This window comes from Heloderma suspectum, chromosome 3, assembly GCF_057233095.1.
Source record: "Heloderma suspectum isolate Gila_16-S chromosome 3, 16-S_ref, whole genome shotgun sequence".
In the NCBI taxonomy this organism is placed as follows: domain Eukaryota; kingdom Metazoa; phylum Chordata; class Lepidosauria; order Squamata; family Helodermatidae; genus Heloderma; species Heloderma suspectum.
The window spans coordinates 104,670,000-104,696,966 of NC_139460.1; the positions used below are offsets into that span (position 1 = coordinate 104,670,000).

Sequence of the window (26,967 nt, forward strand, 5' to 3'; positions counted from 1 at the left end):
ATGTAAAATTATGACATGGCTATTCACATTAGATTTTTAAATTTCAATTTATAGAAGGAAAATGGATGCTTGAAGATTTACCACTTTCTCCAGATGTTTCTATATATCTCAAAACTTTTTCTGGATATATCTCAAATGTGCGTGTTTGTGTGTATCACACACACACACACACTTTTAAAATTTTTATATCTTGATCATTTTACATCTTGACACTTTTAAACATATAGGCTTTTTGTGACTCACCATTAGGAATGATGACACACAGCCTGGGTTACTGTAACAGGGCTGCTTCTATAACAATCGAAGTAACTAATCAAACATGACTGTTCATGTGATAGTCCACTTTAAATGCTGTTGAAATGACATGCTTGGAAAAGAAAGAGTAAAAGGCATATTGAAGTTCCACTGATATCATCCCAATCCAGAGCTCTGAAATGTGCAGTTTCTCCACTTGCCTCAATGGAAGGGTCAGGTTCGCCTGTTAATTTCTTGTCTGTGTTTAGCCAGTTCTTCATCTAGGTGAATTAAGTAGGCAGGGGAGAAATATGGGCACATTACAGCTCATGCTTCCTCAAGGGATGATAGATCAAAGCAACATTCTAAAAATAAAATGCTAAAATCCATTAGCATAATACCTTTATTAGGTGTACTGAAAGGTCACAAAATGCTGTGCATGCGTTCAGGTTGCTGAAGAACCCTTTATTAGGAATGATGGAAAACAAAACAAAGGAAAAAAAAGGAGGGGGAGTGGAATTCAAAAAGTGAAGGTTGGCCAACATAAATTTTCTTTTGGCCATCATGGCTACTTTTGCTTTTTGTAGATCAAAAAGTATTCTTAAATATACACAGTACTTGAGTCCTGGATGGGAGCTGAATGACATGTAATGTAGCCACCCATGTTTGTTCATTTATGTGTCAGCCCTGCTCACATATAAAGTGGAGATATGAGTTACAAATTGCTCCGCCCTTAGCCTTGGGGCTGTGTGTGAAGGGGAAATCCTCAAACCCATGGCATTTCTAATTTTGAGGTACATTATGACATGTGTTAATAAAGGCCAAGGACCTTTTTTAAATATATATATATATATATATATATATATATATATGAATGATACTAAGTAAGGTTAACTCTTTCCAGGAGCCATTGCCAGATGCTGCCATTCCTTTTTGATGGGAAACAGCTGCCTGAGGTCTTTCCCCCCTCAACTGCTCAGTAAATATTTATGGTATTCCAAAGGACAAGAAGCAGCAGAGGGAGGTCTTTAGAAAAAAGTATAATTATTGGGAAAATCTTTATTTAATTAATATAACTAGTATTAGTCCATAAGCATCACCTTAACCATCCCCTTCCTTCCTCCCCTCTTTCTTTCCAAGTCTTTTAGGACCTCCTCCTATCTACTCAGATCCCTTCCCTAGGGAAAGTTGGCTGTCCTTTGGGTTACAGGGAGGCATTAATATACAAAGCTTGCATTCTACAGGCGGAGATATGTTCCTGGCAGCCACTGCAAATCCCCTGTGCCAGGGATGTAGAATTTCAGGCCCGTGGGCCAAATCTGGCCCTTAGGGCAGTCCCCAGAAGGCCATACCCCTTCTTCTGTCCACGCCCCTATCTCCCAACCACCAATTGTTTGATGATTTCCTGGCTTTTGTGTCGTTTCCCCCCATTTTAAAAGGCTGAAATGCCTCTCCTAAGGCTTAGCTACTGGCAGTATGAGCTTTAAGCTAAAATATGCTGGTAGTTTTGGTAACTTTGCCCCTGCCCCCTTTTCCCTTTGGCTCCACCCACTGCTGGAATATGGCGCCTGAGAGCATCTCTGAAATTGAATTTGGCCATCAGGCTGAGAGAGATTCAGCACCCCTGCCCTATGGCCAAGGTGAGGTTGGTTTGGAACTCCCACAACTAAGCATTCCATCTCAGGCATTCATTAGCTTGCTTTGTGTTGGAATGCTGGCCACTGTTATGAAGCGACTTCCCAAGTTTCAAGGAAGAAAGGTTAAAATACCCTGTTTTTAGCTTCCTGCATCTTTATATTAAAATATTTACTTCTGAGGAAACTATATGCTTTTTTAGTGAAATTACCGGTAAAAAGGCTTTCAATGATGCTCACTCTCACTGACAAGCATAACATTTTGTTTTAAGATACCACCCCAACATTCAGCTGAAATTAGGAAATTTAATCCTAAATGTAACCCAGTACTCTCTCATTCAGCCTTTTCCAAACTGTTGCCCTCCAGCTGTGGACTACAATTCCCATCATCCCTCAGCCAGCATGTAAATATAGTGTAAGTTAGTATCAATATGCTATCACACTGAGACGTTTAATATGTACACAGATTCCACTTTTCTTATATTAGAAAATTTTATTATTTTTGCTTCAACGGTGTAAAACTTTACATGCACATTTAAAATGCTTTTACAAATACCAATAAATGACCATGTTAAGCTTCTGGCAATTTAACAATCATAGCTCTGCAAAGAAGCCAGAATTCTTCCCCACCCACCCCTACCCCCACAAAGCTGCCCATGTCACGGTTTGACTTCTGTTGTTTCTAGTCATTATTTTACTGGCAGTAAATAGTTTAAACAATATGTCTCAGCCTCCTAAAACTTTTCCTAAAATAATATAGCAATTACTTTTATTTGTTGCCTGAAATATGCTATGTCTTATTTCCTTTTCCCCCATTATCGTGGTAGGTTTCATTGCTTATACTGTTGAATCCCAAGGAACCAATGCGGAACAGTGAAATACATGTGTGTGGCTGGGAGAATCTGAGGCACACATACCACCTCCATGCCCTGAGCAGAACTCAACTGGTGCTTTAGCATTAATTTCCACGTGGTTACTCCGTATCTTCACAGCACAATATTGTCTGAATGAATGTTGTTCGGCAGAACCCCACCCTCAAAAAACAGTTTCACAAATAAAGATCGCATTGGAATCAAACATTAATAGGAAACATTTAGGTTTAGTATTGTTTTTAACTGCTGTGCATATGGTCACAAAGTAGATCAACTGTGAAAAGGGAAAACATTAGTGCTCCTACTGAGACCTCCACTAACCTCTTTTCCTGAAAGCACCTCTACTAAATACCCTGGAGCAAAGTCTAGGATCACTTACATTCCAGCAACTCTCACTGCGAATTATTCAATTAAAGGAGCTATTTCTCCTCCCCTTTCTTCCCTTCTAGGTCTAGATATACAACAAATAGATATTTCTTGAAACATAGGTGGTACCGGTGGCCAGTATATCTACCGACTTTAACATGGTTTTTCTTTCTATATTTTTTACCCATTAAATAAACTCAGATTAAAATTAAGGTATACTTGTGTGGATTTTAAACAACATAAAACAGGGCTAGTGTGCAACTATAAAATGGAAAACTGGAAAAGAAAAAGGAAGATTTTTGCTTAGAAAGGAATCTACAAAGGACTTTTTGTCCCATTCTACCTAAACACAGTGTTTAAGTACTGGGATCTCCTGCAGATTTTACATTGAATGTCTGAAAGAGTTTGCTGAGGTTCACTTCAGAGTAGCTGCTCATGGACAACCATTTGTCTACTGTGCTCTTCAGCTTTTTGTAATCTTCCTTGATATTATCCAGGTTCTGATTCTTCAACAACTCAGCTGTGAGAGAGAAACAAATTAAAAGATCAGAAAAAGGAAACATTTGCAGTCCATATTCCTGGTTATCTTATCCCTTTTTAAAAACATGCTCTGATATAGGGATGCTAGCTATCAACACCCACACTGGCTAGAGTTGTCTTTGCGATGTCTTTTATTGTGCTTCCTATTCTTCCACCTACCTTTTAAAAGAAGTATTGGTCAGCATGTTTAGGAAAGTGTCAGACTTGTTATTTACAAAGGGACTGAACCCAGCCCATCAAGGAATTAGTCAACCCACTTGTCATGGCCCCAACTGAACTGGCACACCACCGTATGTCAGTAAATGTCACAAAGCACTGTTTGCCCATTAATGCTGAATAAATGGGGCAGGGAAGGCACAGCAATGAGGGAATAAATTCAACTAAATCACAAGAACCAACAGGTAGTAGTTGCTCTTTAAAGAGGTTCAAAGCAAAACCCTGTTTACTCACATGGTTGTCTGACAATCTGCTTTCTATGTTCTGACCCATTTCCACTGATTGGATTATAGAAAATATTTTCAACGGTGAGGAACACTGGGAACTTGCCTTAATTGCCCGTTGTAAGGCATATGGAAGTCAGTGCAGGAAGGCTTTGTCCAAAAGCTACTAAAATGAGGTGCACTTTCTGTTCCACACCTTAGCATTCGATAGAAGATCAGAAAATATGAACTCCTCTTGATGAACCAGTTTATGCACTTGTGTATTGACTTGAGAAATACTTTGAGACCACTCCCTGCTCCCACACGCATTCTGTGTATGCTTTAAAGAGTGGCAGCATGTTTCATATTTTGTTCAGTTTTGTAGGGAGCCTAATCTGCAGCAGTAGCTGTCTTAAGAAAACAAAATTTAAAATGCCAGTAGAAGGAACATAGGAAGCTGCCTTATCCCAGGTCAACCTTTCCCTATATCAATCTGCCTGTGCTTTAAGATAATTACAGGAGGCTCTTCTCCAAGTATCATTGGGACATTATGTGACAAGGAAGAGAGCCTTCTTTGTGGAGGGCCTCCAACAGTAGAACCTCCTACCCACAGAGGTGTAATTGGCACTGACATTATATTCTTTTTGGTGCTAGGTCTAAACCTATTTGTTTGTCTCGGCATTATAAACAGGTTTATTAAACTGGTTTACTGAGAAGTGTAATTTGATGTATTTTCTGAAGTTTTTTCTGCAGCTAATGTAAGTTTCTTTTTATTGGATTAAAAATACATTTTGTATACTGCCATGATATAGTAAGATAAAGGGAGGTTCAAAAGTATTATAAATAAACAAACAAACAAATAACTTGTTATTGTTGACTGACTGGCAGTGGCTCTCCAGGGTCTGACATCTTTCCCATCACTGGTGACCTGATCCTTTTAACTGGAGATGCAAGGGATTGAACCTGGGATCTTCTGCATACAAAGCAGTGGCCCTGCCACTGAGCTGTGGCCCTTCCCACAAAACTACAAACTTTCAACATGTCTGTCCTAATAACAAATATTGAGCACACTGGGTTTGAGGGTCTACAAGCACATGTTACTTTTGTACCAGGGCATTTCAAGGAACTGTATGGTTTCAACAGGTAGGAGTGTAACACAGCAACAACTGCTTGCTAGTAAACACCTAGTTTGTGTTCTATTGAGCCAAGGGAGAGACTGCTTCTGCTGATGTACAATAGGTGTGACATGGAGAAATAAGCACTACAAAAAGACAAACATTTCAAAGTAGGAACAAGATTATATGGCTACATATTGCATTTTACGAAAAATAAAAAATATTTGTAGTTCAACGAGTTAGTTTCAGAAGACATAATATCAATTATTTATCAACATATAAGCTAATAAGAGTGTATATAAGCAACGAACAAGGAAGTCACCTCAGCCATACGGTCACCAGGTGGTCCTTAGGCAAGTCACTATCATCTCAAGTCCAGCTTGCCATTTGAATGATGGGAGTAATAATACTGGCCCTTCTTACAGGGTGTTAAAGGATTACTGACATAATGCATGTCAAGTATGTAGGTACATAGTTGCTTTGTTCTTGGAATCTTAGGTGAAGCCTGTTGCCAGGAGGGCTTTTGCACAATTGTGCCAACAACACTTGTTCTTGGAAGAGGTGCACTTGTCCACAGTCATGCTGTATGTGGGGCTGCCTTTGAAAAGTGTTGGCTTGTCTTTTGCAAATGGCTGAAGTTTCCAGCCATTTTAATCAGAGCTGGGTTGGGGGGGGGGGGGGAGAGAATTCAACTCTGCTTTTGTACCAGCTTCACTGGCTTTTGCTTTGTTTCCAGGTCTCATTCAAAGTGCTGGTTATCACCTTTAAAGCCTCAAATGGCTTGAGACCAGGATACTTAAAAGACCATCTCCTCCCATATGATTCTGCCTGTTTACTCAGATCACTAGGAGACGCCCTGCTTCATGTTCCACCACCATCAGAGGTACAGTTGGTGGGAACACAGGAAAGGGCCTTTTCTGCTGTAGTGCCCAGGCACTGGAGCTCTCTTGTCTCTAGAGATTAGTCCAGTGGAGGCTGGTGACTCCGATGTCAGTGGGGCTGTGCATCCACTCCAGGTTTCAGTCAGAACTCTAAGGGAGATATCTAAGGTGCTATCCTTTAGAGTTCTGATGGGTTCTGACTGAAACTCACAGTGGATTCACCCTACTGACATCAGAACCACAAGCCTCCATTGGATTAGTCTAGACCCCTTCTTATGGTATTTAGATGCCATGAATATTTACTTCGTCCTGCAGGCCTGTGACTTAGGTATCCCCCTGGCTTTTTAAAGTTGGTTTCTTTGGGTTGGATCCAAGTAAGTCATTCTGTTCTCAGAAAACGGCCTTTCCACTTGCAGAAGGGGGGTTGGATCCAGGAGAGGCTTTCACAAAAGGAAGTCTATGTTTAGGGGAAAGTTTGCTGTTTTTTCTGGTTCTTCCCTTCTCCTACATCACCTCCCAAACTGTCCCCCCTGAAAATATTTTCAGGAAGCACATAGGGCTGCAGGAAAAATGGGGAGTTGAGACCCGAGACCCACCCATTGTATGAGCACAACTCTGCTCAGGGAACTCTAGAACCAACCCTTTATATGCTGTGCTGTCTGTTTTGCTGTTTTAATATTATATGGTTGCTTTGAATTGTTCATGGTATTAACTGCCTTGGGTATCTTGGAAATGAAATGAAAAGGCAGGATAGAAATGTTTAAAATAAATTAAACAAACAAGAGCTTTGAATACATGAAAGGGACTATATAAATGTAAAGCACTATTATACCTTTCCTAATTATTGATTTTTGAGTGCACCAGCTTGCCAACAGATAAGGAAGTTGCCCACAGAGTTGCCTCTACTACCAAGGATGAAGCGACTGTTATTTAAATTTTTAAAACCTGGAAAATACATTGGCTAAGGAAGTCAGAAATCCTTAAATGAAGTTTTAAATTTCTAAGGGAGCAATCCTATGGCCGCTAGACAGTGTCTAGATGGCTATAGGATGTTTTGGCTTCTGGGAATTGAGCTCAGAGCCAGGGCCTCCCTCCCCCTCCTAGGCAGTGTGATTCGTCCACAGCGCTGCGCTTGTAAGAGCACTGTGGAACGAGTAAAAAGCGGGCATTCCTGGGGGAGGGGACCACAGAAATGCCATTACAATGCCTCTCACCCCCCCACTGTCTGGCCTCCCCCCCACACTCCGATGCGTCCTGGCTGGACAGCCGAAATCGGATCTCCTCCGTGTTCCACTTGCCCTGCCTGCATTGGACAGTTGGCTGCTTCTGAGTTTGGAGGCAGATGACTATCCCCATAGGATTGCGCCCTCCGTTTATTCTAGGTGTAGAATTCTTAATCTTAATTCTAGTGTTTTACTAAAATCTTTAAATCTACCTTAAATGGATTGAGTAATTTGGTTTCTTTATTAGTTTACTACATTTTTTGCTACCCTGCCTCACATAAGCTCAGGGCAGTGTACAATGTTCTCTATCCCCATTTTATCCTGTGAATTTGGTTAGTCTGAGAGTGACAGACCCAGGGTCACCCAGTGAGCTTTGCTGAGGAGGGATTCAAACTTGGGTCTACCCCACTCAAAGTCCAAAAGTTGAAGCACTACAACACACTGGCATTCTTTGCTGTACACCTGACAGGCCTCGAACTATAGAACTTGATCTCACCATGTATTCAATCTTTGTTACTCCTCACTGCTAAAAACAGTGCTTGAAGACGGCTTTATTCTCCAGGTGCATAATGTCGTTTCCTCTTAAGAGTACTGACTACTTCCCTTCTGTTACAAAAACAGCACGATTAAGCATTTTACAAGTGACCGACTGAGAGCCAAATATCTATTAAGTTTTATAAGGCATATGCATCAATTTTACAAAGTTCTTTGGTACACATCTAAATTCTGTGAAGCATTCACACATTTTATATAGTGGGATTGCATACATCTAACTTTGACATAACATTGAGATGTGAACTCACTGTGGCTCTGTAAAAGAGTTTTGTGTTAGCACAGACTAACATTTTTTGGCACTAAAGAGAATCAGGGTGCCTTCCTGTTCATGCAGTGCTCTGTGAATACATGATAAAATAGGTTTGTATAGACTTAAGTGTGTAGAGGTCACACGGAAATACAAAAAGGAACCTCCAGAGATAACAGAATCTACTTGTAGCCACTTAGTACTACACATTTCTCAGTCTATTTTTTCCCTTTTACTTCCAGATATATTTAGCATAAATAAAAGTTATTTAATTATCCTGCCATTACATCATACCCAAGAGATTGAAGATATCTGTTAACATGGGCATTAATTTAAGTGTCCATTCATATACTGTAGAACTTGGAAAACCAAAGATTAAACAAACCCAGTTTTTGATATATCAGGATGATAATTTATTGCTGGAATAAACAGAGTATCAAACTAGGTTTTTTCTTCTTCTAAAAAATCATTTCATATTGTCACAAAAAGGAGAAAACACATGCCAATACATTATTACAAGTATGTTGCAACTTCAACTTTCAAAACCTGGGTAAAATCCTTTTAATACTTCTCAGAGCAGAAGAGCAATCAAGGCATACTGTCCAGAAGCAGGTTGATACATTAGAAGGAAGATGAAGTCTGCCCTACAAGACAGCCAAGGAATATTTTAAATAATGTATAACTGAAGAAAACTTCCTTTTTTGGTCCTTTGTTGTTAATTATTTTCTACCCTCTTGATTTTCTTCTATGTTCTATTTAAGATTAAGTTATTTATTTTTATTTTGTATATTTAAAACATTTATTTCCTGCCCTATATCATTAGGATCTCAGGGTGGTGTACAGATAAAATCAGTGTAGACACTATAAAACAATAAATAATGTAAACAGCTAAAAATGTATTAAACCATTAAGCAATGGTTTAATACCAATTTAAAATCTAAAACAATAAAACAATTAAAATAGTGTGCTACTTTAGGGAATGCATTTAGCCCTCAAAGGCTTTGATAAAAAGCCATGTTTTAACTTGGTGCTGAAATGAAACCAATGTCTGCACCTATTGGGCCTCCAAGGGGAGGGCATTCCACAACTGGGGTGTCACAGCAGAAAAAGCCCTCTCCCACGTCCCACCATAGTGTATGTCTCACACTGGTGAGGGTTCTTCCAATAGATCTCAAACCTCGTGCAGGCATTTAGAGGGGTAGGCACTCCCTCAAATATCGAGGTACCAAAAAGTTACTATTTTAACATGGACAATATTCACCTTAATTTTTTGGCACCTGATGTTTCTCTCCCCCACCCCTTTTTAACCTAATATCCCTTTTCTTGCTGTTTCTTCCAGGTTATCATCTCACGAGTTTCTCAAATACAGTTTCTTGTCTTAGCTTCTGGTCCTACTACTCCTATTCATTTAACCTGAGCTAGCATTTCTATTTATCCTTCCCTTTTAGAAATATGGGTATGACATTTCCTTCTGTTGATAGAGCTGGTGTGTTCAACCTGAATATTTTGGAGATGTGATCATTTGTTCATATTGTCTACACTTCGGTTCTCTTATTTCATCTAGCATGGATTATTGTACTGCTCTTTTGGTCTGCCTCATTCTCATTTTAGGCTTCTTACAGAAATAAGCCCATTGAGTTCAATGGGACTTACTTCCAAGTGTGCATACTGTGAAAGTGTGGAAGTGTATAAATACACTTACTAGGGACTTATTTCTGAGTAAACATAATGTTGGTTTGCATTCTTATTCCTGTATTATTTTCTACTGCCTGCCTAAGTTTGATCACATTCAGCTACTTTTTATTTCTCTTCATTGGCGTCCTTTCCATTATTGTATACAGTTTAGATTATGTTAACTGCATTTACATATATATATATTCTGTTGCTCTGGATTATAGTTTTTCACCACTCTCTTCTACTCTTTGATCTTTATATTCAGATCTTTTTAATATCAAATTTCTGATTTCATCTGCTTTTGTGTTGTCTCTCTTTTCTTCTCACTGCCCTATCTTTGGAATTCATGGTCAGCCAAGATCCATTCCATTGAGTCTTTTCCCCTTTTAAAAGAAGGCTTAAGGCCCTTCAAGCTAACTTTTCCTTAACATGTGTCCTTGTATTAAGTCTGTCAGTTATATCCTCCTCCAACTTGGTTTTTTCTCCCCCTCCTTTAATGTTGGTTTAGACTGTAAACCTGTGAGATGCGCCTTGTAATTTTTATCTTTGTACAGTGCTCAGTTGTTTCATAATCAAATATAAACTCAAAAGCAGTTCTAATTATGACTAGAAGGGTTGCTCACTTTTGTTCACTATGTTGAAACATTAACACTGACATCCAAACAGAAGTAAGCACAAGATAAATGGGAGAAAGTTAAGCAATGGCTGGGATTCAGAGAGACGCAGGTGTGTGTACAAAAGTGCTTCTGAATGCAGAAAGGCTGTGCTGCCATTTTTTCGTTCCAACTAAAGTCCCTTGAACCTCACAGAAGAGACCTTTGGATACCGGCTAAAAAAAGTCAAGGTAACCCATATAAAAAGAAACATTGCTTAATAGAAGAATGCTACTTATATTCAAAATTAAAAAGAAAGAAGTCTAAGGAAGTTTGTTAATAGGTGAAAAATAAGGTGCCTATGTGAAATTAATGAGGGGATGTTTTATTCTGAAATATAAAATAACTACTAAATTCAGGCTACAGCTATATCTGCAATATAGCAGTACTATGCATTTGAATGACAGAACTGCATCTGATGACTGGGGAGAATAGATTTAAAGAACTGTAGTAATATAGAGCAGGGAAGATGAGAGAGGACACAGCTCCTGATGTGTTTACCTCCTCTGCTGATGGGATATTGACTTTTCCCACCAGGTTGGTTAGAAAGGGGACTATTTGCGCTGCCACACAGCAGAGTAAGAATGACAACCAGCATCACTCTGTGCTCTTCTTAGTAAAAGACAATTGTGACCGCTGTATATCACACAGCCAGCCAATACTTTCAGGTTACCATACCATCCAACTTAGAGATGCATATAAAAGCTCACTTTTTCTTCCTAAATGAGACTTTAATCAATAAAGCGGTTAATCCTTTCTGAGAGCAAAGTTGTAATATGACTGAAATTGCTTGTGGAACATTTAGATATATGTATGGAATACAGTTCATACCAACTGCTACCATAGCTTTTATAGAATATCTACATATATATATATATATATATATATATATATGAGAGAAAGATTACAAATATTTCTTCATAATAGCAATACAATATAAATACTATGCCAACAATAACTGTTTTTCATGTAAACAATAAGGACCTGAAATATTACTAGCTTCTTCATGTGAAATGAAAAATAAAATGAAATTCAGATAGTATCAGCATTAACTTAATTGAAAGATGGTCCTCTTTTGTAACTGACATCAGAAACTACTGGTTATGTTATTTTGACATTGAAGCTAATATTAAACCTATATTATGCTAGTTCAATCTTGTTTTAAATATTTTGTTATGCATTTTTCCTTATAAAGATTGTGCACAGATAACCTGAAACCAAAACCCAAACATGTTTAGCTTGCCTTCCCTTATATGGAAGGTTTCTATCTTTTACATCTATGGATAACTGGGCTTTTTCATATTATTATTAGTCAAAGTTGCTGAGTTATTGTGTCAGATGACTTGCCTTTTGTTAATGTCAAGATATATTTTGTGTGTGAAAAATATATTGCAATGGATGAACGTTCAATTTCAAAATGACAGCTTGACCAAACATGTACACCCCCCCCAATCCTATTACACTTGTGTGTTTAGCATATCCTATTACACTTGTGTGTTAAGGACTCAGAGCATCAATCCTATTCAGTTCTCTTGCTAACAGTTTTATTTGAAAAAGAATATGCTAAATTAGAAACCATTAGGAACTGATTTTTTTTACTTCACCTAGTGGTTATTGTATTTTAATTATAGCAAGCACAGGCACACAGGCAGCAGTCTCTGTTCTAAATATCTGTGTTTCATTTATTTCTATGCAAAGGTAGCAAACAACAGTCAGTCGTAATTGGTTCTGTCAGATGTTATACAGTCAGTCATAATTGTCTCTGTCTAGAGGTGTGTCAATTTACAGCAAGTTAAATAAATATTCTGTCAATTATGAAATCAGTTAAGGCAAGTCTTTTTTAATTACATGGGTTCCCCACTTTACAACACAGCACCCTTATCCATGGTGTTAACCTTAGCTTTGCCATTTCTACTATGTCAATAGAAGGGGGGGGGGGAACCTAGCAGCAATACAAAGAGTTGAGGTAGCTATATAACATGATTGCTGGTAGAATGTAGCAACGTAACATCAATCTACTAGATTAACATAAAAGGTGTTCCACTATGCAGAATTCCTGCCAGCCTGTTCGTAGACACAGGCCAATGAAGTCTTACATAGGTTCCTAAAGATATGGCACAGAAATAAGCTGCATTCATTTCAACTCGACCAATTTACACATAATATACTTAAGATCAAGGAAAGCTACAACTGATACTTTAGGACATCTAAATCTATGTTGTGACTTTCACAAAATGCACTCAAAATCCTCTCCATTCTCCATCATGTCCCAACTTTCATTTCATATATTCTTCTGGTTAGAGAATGCTGTTTTCATCTGTTTAGAAAGCACCTGGCATACTATAAGTATTCAAATAACTAATCATTCTTCTATTCTGTCCTGTAGAATTTTTTGACAGCAGAACATATTTAATATATGAAAATTATCTCTCTCTTGCCAACAAAACAAAAGCTTTCAAACAAAGACCACTGACACTATCACCGTTAGTTGCTGAAGTCCACCACCATTATCCTGCAAACAGAATCCCTTTTGCTTTAGAATAATTATCCTCACTTTCCGTGTACTGATACAAAAATACAGCTTCTACGCTGAAAAAAAATAGGGTCTGAGTGCTTTATTACATTGATCTCACAAATATTTAGAAGTACGATTATTATTCCATTCACTATTGGTCTAATTCAGATTCAAATCAACACAGGGAGCCATTTTTCCCTGCTATAGGCCACTGCTATGGAACAGAGCTATTGCAGATAGGAGTAAGGAGGCCTGGCCAAGAAGCCTAGCCACTTCTAAAAGCATAAAAAGCATGTAAGGGGGATATTGTAGGCAGATATCAGAAGGAGAGGCTGGTGCCTTTACCATGTTTCATGAGAGCAAAGTTACTCTGAAAGTGATAAATTTATTTCAATAGGATGAAATGATTGTATGAGGGGTTGGGCTAAAAAGGTGTTTTGTATTTGTACCTCTGAAGGAAATTGCATGTGCCCCCTTGCTGAGGATATAAAAATACTGTCAACCATACTGGACAGAAATTTATTTATTTATTTATTTATTTATTTATTTAGTGTGTGTGTGTGTGTATAGAGAACACTGTGCAGGATCATTAAGCACTGTTGTATAAATAAAGTTAGAAGATCAAACGAAAGAGGGGACTCGGGTTAAATGCTGGAAGACAAGCTTAAATAAAGTTCGAAGGGGGGGAAAAAGCAAGACATGCTGTAATTCCAAGAACCTATTACTTCAGACAATTTACTTCAAAAAATAAAATCAGAATGGTAAATGATTACCCCAAAGCAATCATGTCATCATCACTGAAAGATGGAATAAAATAATTTTTTGTGAAGTGGCTGAATGAGAGCAACTTAAAAGCCACGGAGCCTGTCAGAAGCACATTATTTCTTTTTACACCCCGTTTCCCAATTCATCTCAGTGCTGCTGACTAACCTTGGCTCCCAGCAGGTGGAGCATTTAAAATAAATAGCATTTCCTACAAAATGCGCTCCAACTGCCCCATGACAGACGCTTCCAATTCCTGGCCAGCCACTGGATCAGCTTCAGCGGTATCTAACAAGGTGTAAATACAATAACAAGCATGTAATTAAGTGAACATGATGAAGTTAATGGAGATAATTCATTCCATTTTGGGCTTATGAATATTCTATTAGATGTTATCAGGCAGCTGGAATAGCTGTTAATTTAATCATCATTCAGACCAGCAAAATGTTCTTTGTGCGAGTATAATTGCAGAGAATGAATAATTGATTTGACAATTGTACCAGTGGATTTCAAACAGTTCTGTGCGCTCTCAGAGCAGGAAGGGAGGAGAACTGGAATACTCAAAGCAGTGAAGAGGTGGCAGAGAAGCCAGCCTGTAAATTGAACATTATCAGGACACAGATAAAGGACAATTTTTATTTTATCAATGCAACACAATTACATTACAGTGCGCTAGTAATCACTCTGCCCACACTTTAAAAAGGGAAATAAATTACTCTTCATGCAAAAGGACAAAAAGAAATATCAAAACCGTTTAGAAACCATTGATATTGGATGTTTAATTTTTTTGCATTATATTTCATTATAGGAAATATCAAACTGTGCTTGAAATTGCTGGCACATTTAACTCTGTTACCTGCAATCAAATACACAGATTGTATTTTATATGTATCTCTGAATTACAGCATGTTCTATGAATTACAATGATTTTATTGCAATTTCTAAAGAACATCTCCCCATATATTTAAAATATATTTATTTTAGTATATAAAGGTACTGCAAATCTAAAGCATCCTAAGTCTCTTCTAGACAAAGTAAGCACAGCTAAAAATGTAATTCAAGGTGCTGTGGCTTTTATTTTGCCCGAGTAGCAAAACAGAGAACACATTTAAACTGAAGTATCATCAACAAAGGCAATTGCCTCCACAAAACTTGCTTTCAAACAGTGAGGGCCTAGGCCTTAAAGGTATTTCATTGCCATAGGCAGCACATATATTGCTATGCATATTGCTTCAGAAAATGGTATTTCCAATTATGGAAATACAAAACAATGTTCCATATATAAAAATTGCGCCCATATCTGCAACTCACAATTGCAGGGTGGGGGGGGGGGAGAGAAAAGGATTAAAGTGAATGATTACTAGTATGGGCAACCATTTCAGATTATTAAATATATTAAGGAAGACAAATGGGAAATAATGCAGTCAAAGTCTGCAAGCAGCTTTATCTCTTGAACAATACCCATGAAAAACACTGGGTCCAATTTAATTTGATTCCGTTGGATCTGCCTTCCCCCCAACCTGGTGCCCCCCCCCATGTTTTGGAATACAAGTCCCAGCATTCCTCAACATTGGGCATGTTGGCTGGGGCTTATGGGAGTTGAAGTCCAAAACATTTGGAGAGGATCAAGTTAGAAATACCTGTTTATAGCTCCTTGTGTGCTCAGGGAAGGACAGGAAATAAACACACACAACTGGCACGCGGAAGGTGGTTAACAAGCCACTGTGGCTTGTAAACCACCCTGTGATTGTGTGAACTGGGCCACTGTGTAAAACCAAAAACCAATAAGCATGGGTAAAACCTTAGTGTCAGAGAACTATAGCAGATTCAGTTAAAGAGATGCATAGCCTATTATAAAGAAAGATCTCAAGCTGTGTAAGTCACTTTGCATAATATGCAGAAGCAGCAATGGGTGAAAGCATGGGGATGCAATCCTAAACACATTTACTAGGGAGCAAGCCTCAATGAACAAGATGGAATTTACTTGTATGTACCTTTACTTGTCTTCACCTTTGCCCCACCCTAATAACTCATCTATTTTGTTGTTGCGTTGTACTTTAAATAAATTGTAAGCTGCCTCAAGAACCTTGGTTAGTAGGTGGGATATACATACTCCAAATAAACAAACAAACCTTCTGCGTAAAAATGCATAGAATTGCACTTTTATTCTTCCAGGGCTCACACAAAATGGTAGTCATGAGGAGAGAGGTATGTGTATTTTCACATGTGTGTGTTCTCCCTTGTGTAGTTAGTCATGGACAGAGCACACTTCTCATTGTGAGGACTGTTTTCCTTCTTCACTCACTCATCCTCCTGTTGCCCCTTCTGCAACTTGCCAAGGCAGTGTTCGTTGACTTCATGTTAGGTATGTTTGAAGGATAAGACTAAACTGGAACATAACCAGCAAAATCAAAATCAACATTTAGATGTAGCAATTTATCTAATGAAAGTAAAAGAGCTTGGGTGAGCATGTGTGTAGTTAGGTGAATGTGCTTATCAGTATGGACTGAGTCACCTTCCAGTCTTCCATTTGATTTTCCACAGGTTTTTACCCCACCAGAAAAACAACAACTCAAACCCAGTTTTAAAAGCATTTACACCTTCTATTTTAATTCTGTTTTATCAGTACATATCATATTGGTATTGTTAATCATTCAGTTTTAGTTCCATAGTGAAACTGTAATTATATAAAAGTAATAGGTTCTTAAGTTACATTCAGGGCTGTGCACACAAAAATGGTGCACAGAAAGGTTTGCTGGATTTTTAAAAAGAAAAAAGCAACTAAATAAAATTCAAACTACCAGGCCTGGAATCATCTCTTCTCTCACTTTCAGAACCATGCATAGCAGGAATCATCTATGTTCCAGTCTCTATTCTTTCCACTTCATTTTGCAAAATCTTTATTGATAGCAACTGTCTTCTCATTCACTTTCTCTTTGCCATATCTGCATCATCAGGCTGATGGTTGCTACTTGGGTGCCCATATATGAATATAATATTTAAGTAAAACTTCAGTTGGGGCAAAATGCAGCACCATTACTTGTATACACCTTTGCCCTATTTATCAATCATATGATGTAATGCCAATGTTGCACCAACATCATTGCTTCCAATTTGATTCTGGGCTCAATTGAAGGTGCTGTTTTTGATCTTTAAAATCCGAAATGGTTTGGGATTGGGATATCTGAAGGGCTACCTCCTTCTACTTGGGTCTGTGCACTGCAATAGTCAAGGAAGGCTCTGCTTCATGTTCCCTGTCCTGGCCATTTGAGATGGACTCATGGAGGGCCTTCTCACTGGTGCCCAGGCAGTGGAATTCTTTGCCTCATGACACCTGGCTAGATCCTTCATTGAGCACATTTTGACATCAGGTTAAAACACTGTCATGTTTTATTAGTGTGTCCCTGTCTTTCTTGTTCTCTGATTCAGATTTATATAGCTGTTTTAGTACTGTCCCTTTTTCGATGTCTGAAATGGTTATTTTTTGTTGTTTTATGTTGCCAAGTGATCACTAACTCAAACACCTCTCTGCAGTGGATTGTACAAGATTAAAGTACTTTTAATAGAATTTGTTGTTCAGTCGTGTCTGACTCTTCGTGACGCCATGGACTATAGCACGCCAGGCCTCCCTGTCCTGCGCTCTCTCCCGGAGTGTGCTCAAGTTCATATTCATTGCATCGGTGATGCTATCTAGCCATCTCATCCTCTGCCGTCCCCTTCGCCTTTTGCCTTCAGTCTTTCCCAGCATCAGGGTCTTTTCCAGAGAGTTTTCTCTTCACATTAGGTGGCCAAAATATTTGAGCTTCAGCTTCAGTGTCTGTCCTTCCAATGAGCACTCAGGGTTGATTTCCTTTAGGATGGACTGATTTGACCTCCTTGCAGTCCAGGGGACTCGTAAGAGTCTTCTCCAGCACCACAGTTCGAAAGCATCAATTCTTTGGCGCTCAGCCTTCCTTATAGTCCAGCTCTCACAGCCATACATTACTACTGGGAAAACCATAGCTTTGATTAGATGGACCTTTGTCGGCAAGGTGATGTCTCTGCTTCTTACTATGCTGTGGTCACTTTCCCCTTTAAAATACAGGCAACCAAGAGCGAAACTCTTTGCCATTCACAACTCAGATGTACCTTAAAGGGAAAAGTATGATGTATACATGTGAACTTTTCTTATCAGTCACACTAGTCAGATACATGTCTATTTTGTATATGAATATTGGCAGACAGATAAAAATAATTCAAGCAGCAATGCTCTACCCTCAGATATTATGTGAACTCTAAAGATGATGATGAATTGAGTCAAGTAGGCCTCAACCTTTGCTCATGATGAAGATGAAAATCTATGATGCAATTCATTTTACTCACTACATTTAGTTGCTGAAGCAGCAGTCCAACCAGCCAGTCCAAGAGACCAGAAACTGTTCGGAATGAAGGATGCGTTCATTTAGCTTAAACAGAAACTGAAACTTATGTCTGAATCTGGAAATACCCTTTCTGCATGTTTGCTTAGCTACCTTGCATTGCTAAATAGCAAATTAACACAAATTAATTTCCTTTTTGAGATATCGCAACAACTTTTTTTCCCTAGGGAGCCATTTCACAATGGCGGGAGAAGTGAAGGGCTACAGCCTCATTCTCCCCTCCCCAAATGGCCTGCTGTCAAATCTCATTACCACAGGTGCTGCTTTTCCACACTGCTCTCTTCCATCTGGGGCTGGCAACTAGGAGGGTCACTGTGATGTTACATGTCTGTATATAATAAGTCTATGGTTGTGGTTATGTATTTCTGTTGTATCTGTGTTTTATGGTGAGTATTTCTGTGGAGAGATGGGAGAGATGAGTGAGTGGGAGAATGGTGGATTTGCATATGTGTGATGATTGGCCAAGAGAATGCAGGGGTGTGTGTGAAGTGTGTGTGCTATATAAACTATGTGCTTTGCTGTGAGAGGCAGATAGGGATTGGATGTGAGATGGGTTAGTTCAGAGATAGGATAGAAACAGGGATATGATTTGATAGAGATAGGGTTAGGATTTCAGGACTGCAAACTGACAGCTGAGAGAGTGAGAGAGAGAGAGAGAGAGGTCTGTGGGGATTTGTGAAGTGATTGAGAGTGTGACCTAGAGAACAATTTATGAGAGAACATATACTGATGAAGCCATTAAGAGTTACCTGTTTATTTTTCAATAACTTATTACTGTAATCAATAAAGCTTTCTTTGTTTATAAATCCTACGTCTTCTGCTCTTGGCTACGTATGGGGAAGGTGTAAAGGGAACAGTACAAGGTTATAAGTAAAGTCTGTGTGTCCTCGCAGATAGAGGACTGAGTAAAGGGTTGGAGTTAAGCCTTAAGGTCCTGGTGGCGAAACCCAGTGTGTGCGAGAGAAGGTGGTTCCTGCTGGGTTGAGAAAGGCCTTAGAGAAGGGGAATTCTCACTAGGAGAAAGGCAGGAACGCCACAGCCACATAGCACAACCTAGAGTTAAATTTGGCCAAGGGCCTGCCAGTTCCTTAACTCTATACAGGCTTATCGCTCTTTCTGGTTTGTTTAGTTTAAAATAAGCAGACCATATCTGTGGAAAACTATTGCTAAACTGCAGTAATTTCCCTTATTAGTAAGTTTAAACTTCCCCCATTTTCCTAGTAAATACCAAGGAACACCTTGTTAAAAAAAAACCCAGTAAAACCAGTGCCCTGTCCAAAATTAGGTTTTCCTAGGAAATTCCCAACCCTTGAAATTTCTACAACACATCTCTATGCCAGCAAGCCCTGGTCCTAATCTCCCCTTCTCCACACATCTGCCTGGCAGGCTGGCCTATCAGATTGAGGCAATCTGATGAGCAAATTAGACATAACGGTGGCAGTTCCATTTGTTTAAATCCAAATCTTTACCAATCATGTACAAAGAAGAAGTTGGGGTCCATTATTTTTTTTTTTAGAGCAAAAGGAGCACATGGGAGAGGGAAGCTTAACCTTTCCTATGCCCTCCACATACTTCCCTGTATGTTCTTCCTCCCGGTGCTTTTATTCCAACAAAGCTCACTTCTGGTATGAGAGTTCAGCTGAGAAAGGTGTATGTTGGGGACAGGGGGCAAATTACAGGGAGATAAGCTGCAGAAGGGGGAGGGTTGCAGACTGGACCCCTATTGCCTGCTTTAATGAGTGACTGAGGTAGAGCTGGATTTAAACAAATGGGCCTGCTGCTGTCCTATCTACTTTGGCCCTCGTATTTCCATATCATCACAGATGATCTACCAAACTTCACATTCCTGGGCTACATTTGTCCAAAGGGAAGCTTAGTGTTTGGACTGATCAAGGAGTTGGCCATTAGTTAGAAAGCTTGGGAGACTGCCACTTATCTATATAAGCAATGAAGGTGCTTTGAAAGCTTCTGAAATAAACATTATTTCCTTAATTACCCAACTTTCTCTCTTGAATTATAGTAGCCATGCAGTAAATATACCTTATTTGATGCCTTGTAGATGCTAAGGAACATTGTGTTTCGTTGCGGTTTCTAGTTTGCTTGCTCAATGCTCAGCTCCATTGTGCCTTCTCCACTTATTTCCCCGATACGTTTACTGTAATAACACACACAGTTCTCTCCAATCCCTACTAAGCATGGCTTTTATTTAACTTACTTGAACTTCTTAATTCCTACCTTATTCTTACCCCCACCATTTACCTCCTATCTTTCTTTTCTACTAGATACATCTATGTGTCTTCCCTCCAAACTTGAACCCCCAGTATTATCTTTGATTCTATCTCTCCTCCTCTGCCCATAGCACTACAGATTCACTTGCTGGCCTTGGCAATGAGATTTAGCATTGGGGATTGGCATTGTCTGGCACCTGCCAAGGCCCACAGACAAACAGAAGGGCCACTGTTAATCCCTGTAGCCTTGGGGCCCTTCTGCTCTTTCTCCTTTCTTTTGCTGCCCATTCACCTACCCTCTCCAAATGAGTGAGCAATGAGAGGAGCACGGAGGAGCAGTGACCTCCACTTGCCTTGTCTTCTCCCTCTGGGAGCTGACGCATGCAGAATGGGCACAAAGGGAAAAACACGCTAATATGCAGCGGCAATAGTGGTGGTGCTGAGGAGGTGAGCGCATGGAGGGAGCCACCCTAGACCATCTTGCCCAAAGTAGAACCATGCAGTTTGCTTTCATCCAGGTAATATCTATAAAACCCTTTTTCTCACTTTTATTTTCTTTAAAATATGTTAGGCTGCCTTTATTTTGGCTAACCCTCTCAAGGCAGCTCACAATAAATATCAAAATAAATTAGAAGCCACTAACAATAAGAAAACATACTCTCCCTCGCCCCCGCCTCCAATGAAGTCAAACCATCAGCTGGCCTGTAAAAACTCAAAACAACTCAAAAAAAGTCCATGGAAAATAGATTAGTCTTGAGGGCTTTCCTGAAGGCCTGTAGCGATGAGGTTTGGCAGATTTCAGTTGGGTATGCATTCCAGAGATCCAGGGCCACTGCAGAAAAGGCTCTTTTCCTCACACCTATCAACCTGACCGCTCTCAGTAGCTAGCAAGCAAGCAAGGCCTCTCTTTTAACTAGGCTTAAGCTGGTTGCCAGCATTTTAACTAAGCTTGCAAAAGCACTGGCAACCAATGCAGCTGGAGCAATGTCGGTGTCACATGAACCTTCCGCTAAACCCCCATCAGTACTCAGGAAACTGCATTCTGTACAAGTTAAAGTTTCCAAACCATCTTTAAAGGCAGCTCTACATAGAGCACATTACAGTAATCCAGCCTGGATGTTACAAGTGCATGGATCACCAAGGCAAGGTCAGACTGCTCCAGACGGGTCCATACTTGGCATACCAGCCCAAACTGGTAAAAAAGCACACCTGGCCACTGCCATCTTAACTCCCCCAGTTAGCAGCAATTCTAGAAGAACTTCAGGGGAGTGCACCTCCATCTAAAACCAGTTGTAAACCTCCATCCACAATGATCAATTTCCCTACCCACAGCACTTCCATCTTGTCTGTATTAAGTCTCAGCTTCTTTGTCCTTGTCCATCCCCAAACTGCCTCATGTTCATGAGTTCCACAGCCTCCCTGGTACTAGTATACTGAAACAAGAGGTAGGGTTGAGTATCATCTGTATACTGATGAAACTTCACTTAATTTTGATGTAAATAAAGTTTTGTTTGTATAAAGTCTCATTTTTTGCATTGACTACCGCAATGCTTTTTGCTCAGGGTGAAACTGCATTTACACAGGAGATCCATGATCAGATATTTCTCTTTGCTATCCCCCCTCCCGTACCCAATTACTTTAAAGTAGCAGTGGGTAAAAAGTCATTTACCCCTTTCCATCTGTGCCATTTTTCCCTATCAAAATTATCTTCCAGCTGCTATTTGTCTATGGGACTGCCTTTTATTCAAAAAATAAATTATAGATCTCTTGCACTCAAACTTGTCTGCTTTTTTTCAGACTTTTTCCTTTATTTTGAATTCTTCAGCTTACAAACTATTCTTATCATTATGAACATGTTACTTCTTTTTTGTTCTCTGCACTGACTCTTTCATATCAATAAATCTAATATTTTATTTACACTTTTTCTATTGACTTTCAAAAATATTAATTCCCATGATCTCACCTATCTATCTATTCTTCACTCTTTGCCCATTCTTGTTTGCTGCTCTGGTAGTCCTCATAAACCCCCAAATTACATGTTCCCCACTGATGGAATTCTATCTCCTAGTGTCTGCCTGGCTTGATCTTATTAACTCATTCTTCATTGGCATTTTCACTTATTACCCACATTCTCCTTCGCTTTTGTGTCTAATCTCTTAGATTATAAACCTGGGTGCATGGCCTGTGTGGAAATCTGGTCTTGGGTCTTCCCAGTCCTAATCCAACACTCTAACCAATACACTACATCAGGGATAGGCAACCTTTTTGGGTCTATGAGCACATTTTACATTTTGAAACGTGTCTGCAATAAAAATTGCTGTTAAGGTAGGTGGGAGCACCTTCTTCTTCCTTTTCCTCCAACTCTTCCTCCACTCCCCAGCTTGCTATTTCCTCCTCGTCCCCTTTGATATTTCCTCATCCCACCTCCCTATCTCCCCCTTCCCCTTGCTATTTCCCTGCTCATGATCCCCGTCTACTACTTCCCGTTCCCCCCTCAGTATTTCCTTCCTCCTCTTCTCCCTCCAACTCTTCTTCCTCCTGCTGCTGCACTAGATTTATCTCTTGATCTGCAGGAGGGAAGGAAAGGTGTTGTTGTCATGTAGCGGTTGAGGCAGAGAAAGGTGGTGTGGCAGGGGGAGGAAGAGCGGCACAAAGGAGGCAAGGCCATGGTGGGAAGGGCCTGGGGTCCAAGGGGCACAGCTAGAGTTCTTGGTGGGCGCCACTGTGCCCATGGTGCCATATTGCTAACCTCTGCACTACCTGCGTTATTTTATGTACAGTGCTAGTTACTGTAAACACTGTAGACAAGAACATAAGAAGAGCCATGCTGGACTGGACCAAAGGCCTACCTAGACCAGTATTCTGTTTGCATAGTGCCCAGCAGATGCCTTTGGGAAGCCCACAACAGGAAATGAATACAATAGCACTCTCCTACTTCTGTTCCTCAGCAACTGGTATACAGAGGCACACGGCCTCCAATACTGGAAGTGATATATAGCCATCATTACTAGTAGCCACTGATGGCCTTATCTTCCATGAATCTGTCCCTTTAAAGTCATCAATGCTGGTGGCCATCACTATATCTTGTGGCAGCGAATTCCATAGTTTAAGTATGTGTTGTGTGAAGAAATACTTATTTTTAACTTTCCTGAATCTCTCACCAGTCAACTTTATTAGATGACCCTGGATTATAGTATTATGAGAGGGGGAGAAAACGTTCTCCTTATCCACTTTCTCCACACCATGCTTAATTGTGTACACCTCTATCATGCCCCCACTAAAAAGCCCCAAACACTGTAACGCTTTTTCATAGGGAAGTTGCTCCAACTCGTTGATCAATTTGCTTGTCATTTTCTGCACCTTTTCAGCTCTACAATATCCTTTTTGAGATGACGTGACCAGCACTGTACATGGTATTTCAAGTGAAGCTGCGCCAGCAATTTGTATAATGGCATTATGATATTGACAGTTCTATTTTCAATTCCCTTTCTAATGACTCCCAACATTGCCTTTTTCACAGCAGCCACAACCGGATTAATATTTTCATCGAGCTATGCACCACAACCTCAAAATCTCTTTCTTGGTTAGTCATAGCTACTTCAAGACCTCATCAGTATATATGTGAAGTTTGGGTTTTTTGCCCCCATGTGGAAACACCAGATGAAGTTCCACAGCTGACAAATTAAAAATTAACAAATGCCTGGGTCAGGATTGCATACACCTGAGAGTTTTGAAAGAGATTTATTTATTTATTATTTGTTTATAATACTTTTCTACCACTGAAAATACTAAGTGGCTCACATAAAAATACAATGTAAGAACAAGATAAAATAATTAAAAACATCACATCAAGATAACAATAAAGCAGGGAAGTAACATAATCCTTAACAGATCAGGGAAAGCTTGTGTAAGCAGATGTTTTCAAAAATGTGCACATATGGAATTGTTCATAGTAATCCTACGTCACCAGCCTTACAGAATTCTTCGAGACTGAGTAAACATGTAAAGAGGGGTGATCATATCTATCTATCTATCTATCTATCTATCTATCTATCTATCTATCTATCTATCTATCTGATCACTCTTCACACACACACACACACACTCCCCCCCCCCCCAGATATATACACATGCTCTCTCACCAAAGGTTCCCAAATAAACTTAGCAATCATAGAATAAGAACACAGGTCATTTTATGGATTGGTAACTGGTTAATCCCCCTTCATGGATCACTGCCTTGTTGTAGCGAAGGGGCTTGCTCAGTGAAGCCATAAGCTATGCCGTGCAGGGCCACCCAAGACGGACAGGTCATGGCAGAGAGTCTTGACAAAATGTGGTCCACTGGAGAAGGAAATGGCAACCCACTCCAGTATTCTTGCCAACAAAACCCCATGGAACGTATCACAAGGCTAAAAGAGATGATGCCGGAAGATGAGCCCCTCAGGTCGGAAGGTGTCCAATATACTACTGGGGAAGAGCAGAGGGAATTTCCTAGTAGCGCCAGAAAGAGTGAAGCGGCTGGGCCAAAGCCAAAAGGACACTCAGCTGTGGATGTGTCTGGTGGTGAAAAGAAAATCTGATGCTGTAAAGAACAATATTGTTTAGGAATCTGGAATGTAGGATCAATGAATCAAGGTAAGCTGGAGGTGGTCAAACATGAGATGGCAAGACTGAACATCAACATCTTGGGAATCAGCAAACTAAAATGGACAAGCATGGGAGAATGTACAAGCATAGTCGTGCATTATGGGAGTTGTAGTCCAAAATATCTGGAGGGTGCCAGGTTGCCTACCACTGTTCTAAACAAACACTTCTAGTTCCCCACATCTTTTGTACTGTGCTATTTAAAACTAGAGGTGGGCAATTCACTAACACCAAAAAAAGATGTCCTCTTCATCATAGGGGATTGGAATGCTAAAGTGGGAAGTCAAGAAATCACCGGGATAACAGACAAGCATGGCCTTGGTGTACAAAATGAAGAAGGACAAAGGCTAATAGAGTTTTGCCAAGAGAACACGCTGATCATAGCAAACACTCTTTTCCAACAGCACAAGAGGTGACTCTACACATGGACATCACCAGATGGTCAATATCAAAATCAGATTGATTATGTCCTTTGCAGCCAAAGATGGAGAAGCTCTATATAGTCAGTAAAAACAAGACCTGGAGCCGACTGTGGCTCAGATCATGAGCTGCTTCTTGCAAAATTTCGGCTTAAATAGAAGAACGTAGGGAAAACCACTAAACCATTCAGGTATGACCTAAATCATTTCCCTTATGAATATACAATGGAGGTGAGGAATAGATTTCAGGGATTAGACCTGATAGACAGAATGCCTGAGGAACTATGGACGGAGGTCTGTAACACTGTTCAGGAGGCAGCAACTCAATCCATCCCAAAGAAAAAGAAATGCAAGAAAGCCAAGTGGCTGTCTGATGAGGCTTTACAAGTAGCTGAGGAAAGAAGGGAAGCGAAAAGCAAGGGAGAAAAGGGAAGATTTATCCAACTGAATGCAGAGTTCCAGAGAATAGCAAGGAGAGACAAGAAGGCCATTTTAAATGAACAATGCAAAGAAATCGCAGAAAACAACAGAATGGGAAGGACTAGAGATCTCTTCAAGAAAATCGGAGATCTCAAGGGAACGTTTTGTGCAAAGACGGGCATGATCAAGGACAAAGAAGGCAGGGACCTAACAGAAGCAGATGAGATTAAGAAGAGGTGGAAAGAATACACAGAAGAACTATACAGGAAAGATCTGAATGTCCCTGATAGCCATGAGAGTGCGGTCACTGAACTTGAGCTGGACATCCTCGAGAGTGAAGTCAAGTGGGCCTTAGAAAGCATTACTAACAACAAAGCTAGTGGAGATGACAGTATTCCAGCTGAGCTATTTAAGATCCTAAAAGATGATGCTGTTAAAGTGCTGCACTCAATACGCCAACAAATTTGGAACACTCAACAGTGGCCACAAGACTGGAAAAGGTCAGTTTACATTCCAGCTCCAAAGAAGGGCAACGCCAAAGAGTGTTCAAACTACCGTACAATTGTGCTCATTTCACATGCCAGCAAGGTTATGCTCAAAATCCTACAGGCTAGGCTTCAGCAGTATGCGAACTGAGAACTACCGGAAGTACAAGCTGGGTTTCGAAGAGGCAGAGGAACTAGAGATCAAATCGCCAAATTTCGCTGGATCATGGAGAAAGCAAGAGAACTCCAGAAAAACGTCTATTTCTGCTTCATTGACTATGCTAAAGCCTTTGATTGTGTGGATCACAACAAACTGTGGCAAATTATGAAAGAGATGGGGGTACCAGACCACCTTACCTGTCTCCTGAGAAACCTGTATGAGGGTCAAGAAGCAACACTAAGAACCAGACATGGAACAACCGATTGGTTCAAAATTGGGAAAGGAGTACGACAAGGTTGCATATTGTCGCCCTGCTTATTTAACTTATATGCAGAGTACATTATGAGAAACGCTGAGTTGGATGAATCACAGGTCGGAATTAAGATTGCCGGGAGAATTATCAACAACCTCAGATACGCAGATGATACCACCCTAATGGCAGAAAGCGAAGAGGATCTAAAGAGCCTCTTGTTGAGGGTGAAAGAGGAGAGTGCAAAAGCTGG

The 26,967-nt window shown here is 39.9% G+C and overlaps 1 protein-coding gene across 3 annotated transcripts in view; it reads right to left on the bottom strand.

The window, feature by feature from the left end:
* Positions 1-1,646: 1,646 nt before the first annotated feature.
* The window catches only part of POLA1 (DNA polymerase alpha 1, catalytic subunit), a 312,738-nt gene continuing 287,417 nt past the window's right edge, over positions 1,647-26,967 (bottom strand). For 2 of the 3 annotated variants that reach the window (XR_014789154.1, XM_084843986.1), the window contains exon 38: positions 1,647-3,626. Coding sequence is in view for 2 of the 3 variants with exons in the window: in XM_084843986.1 (XP_084700112.1) it covers positions 3,463-3,626 (164 nt within the window). In the remaining variant the exon portion in view is untranslated. The remainder of the gene's footprint in view (positions 3,627-26,967) is intronic. The other variant, XM_084843983.1, reaches the window with a different exon arrangement.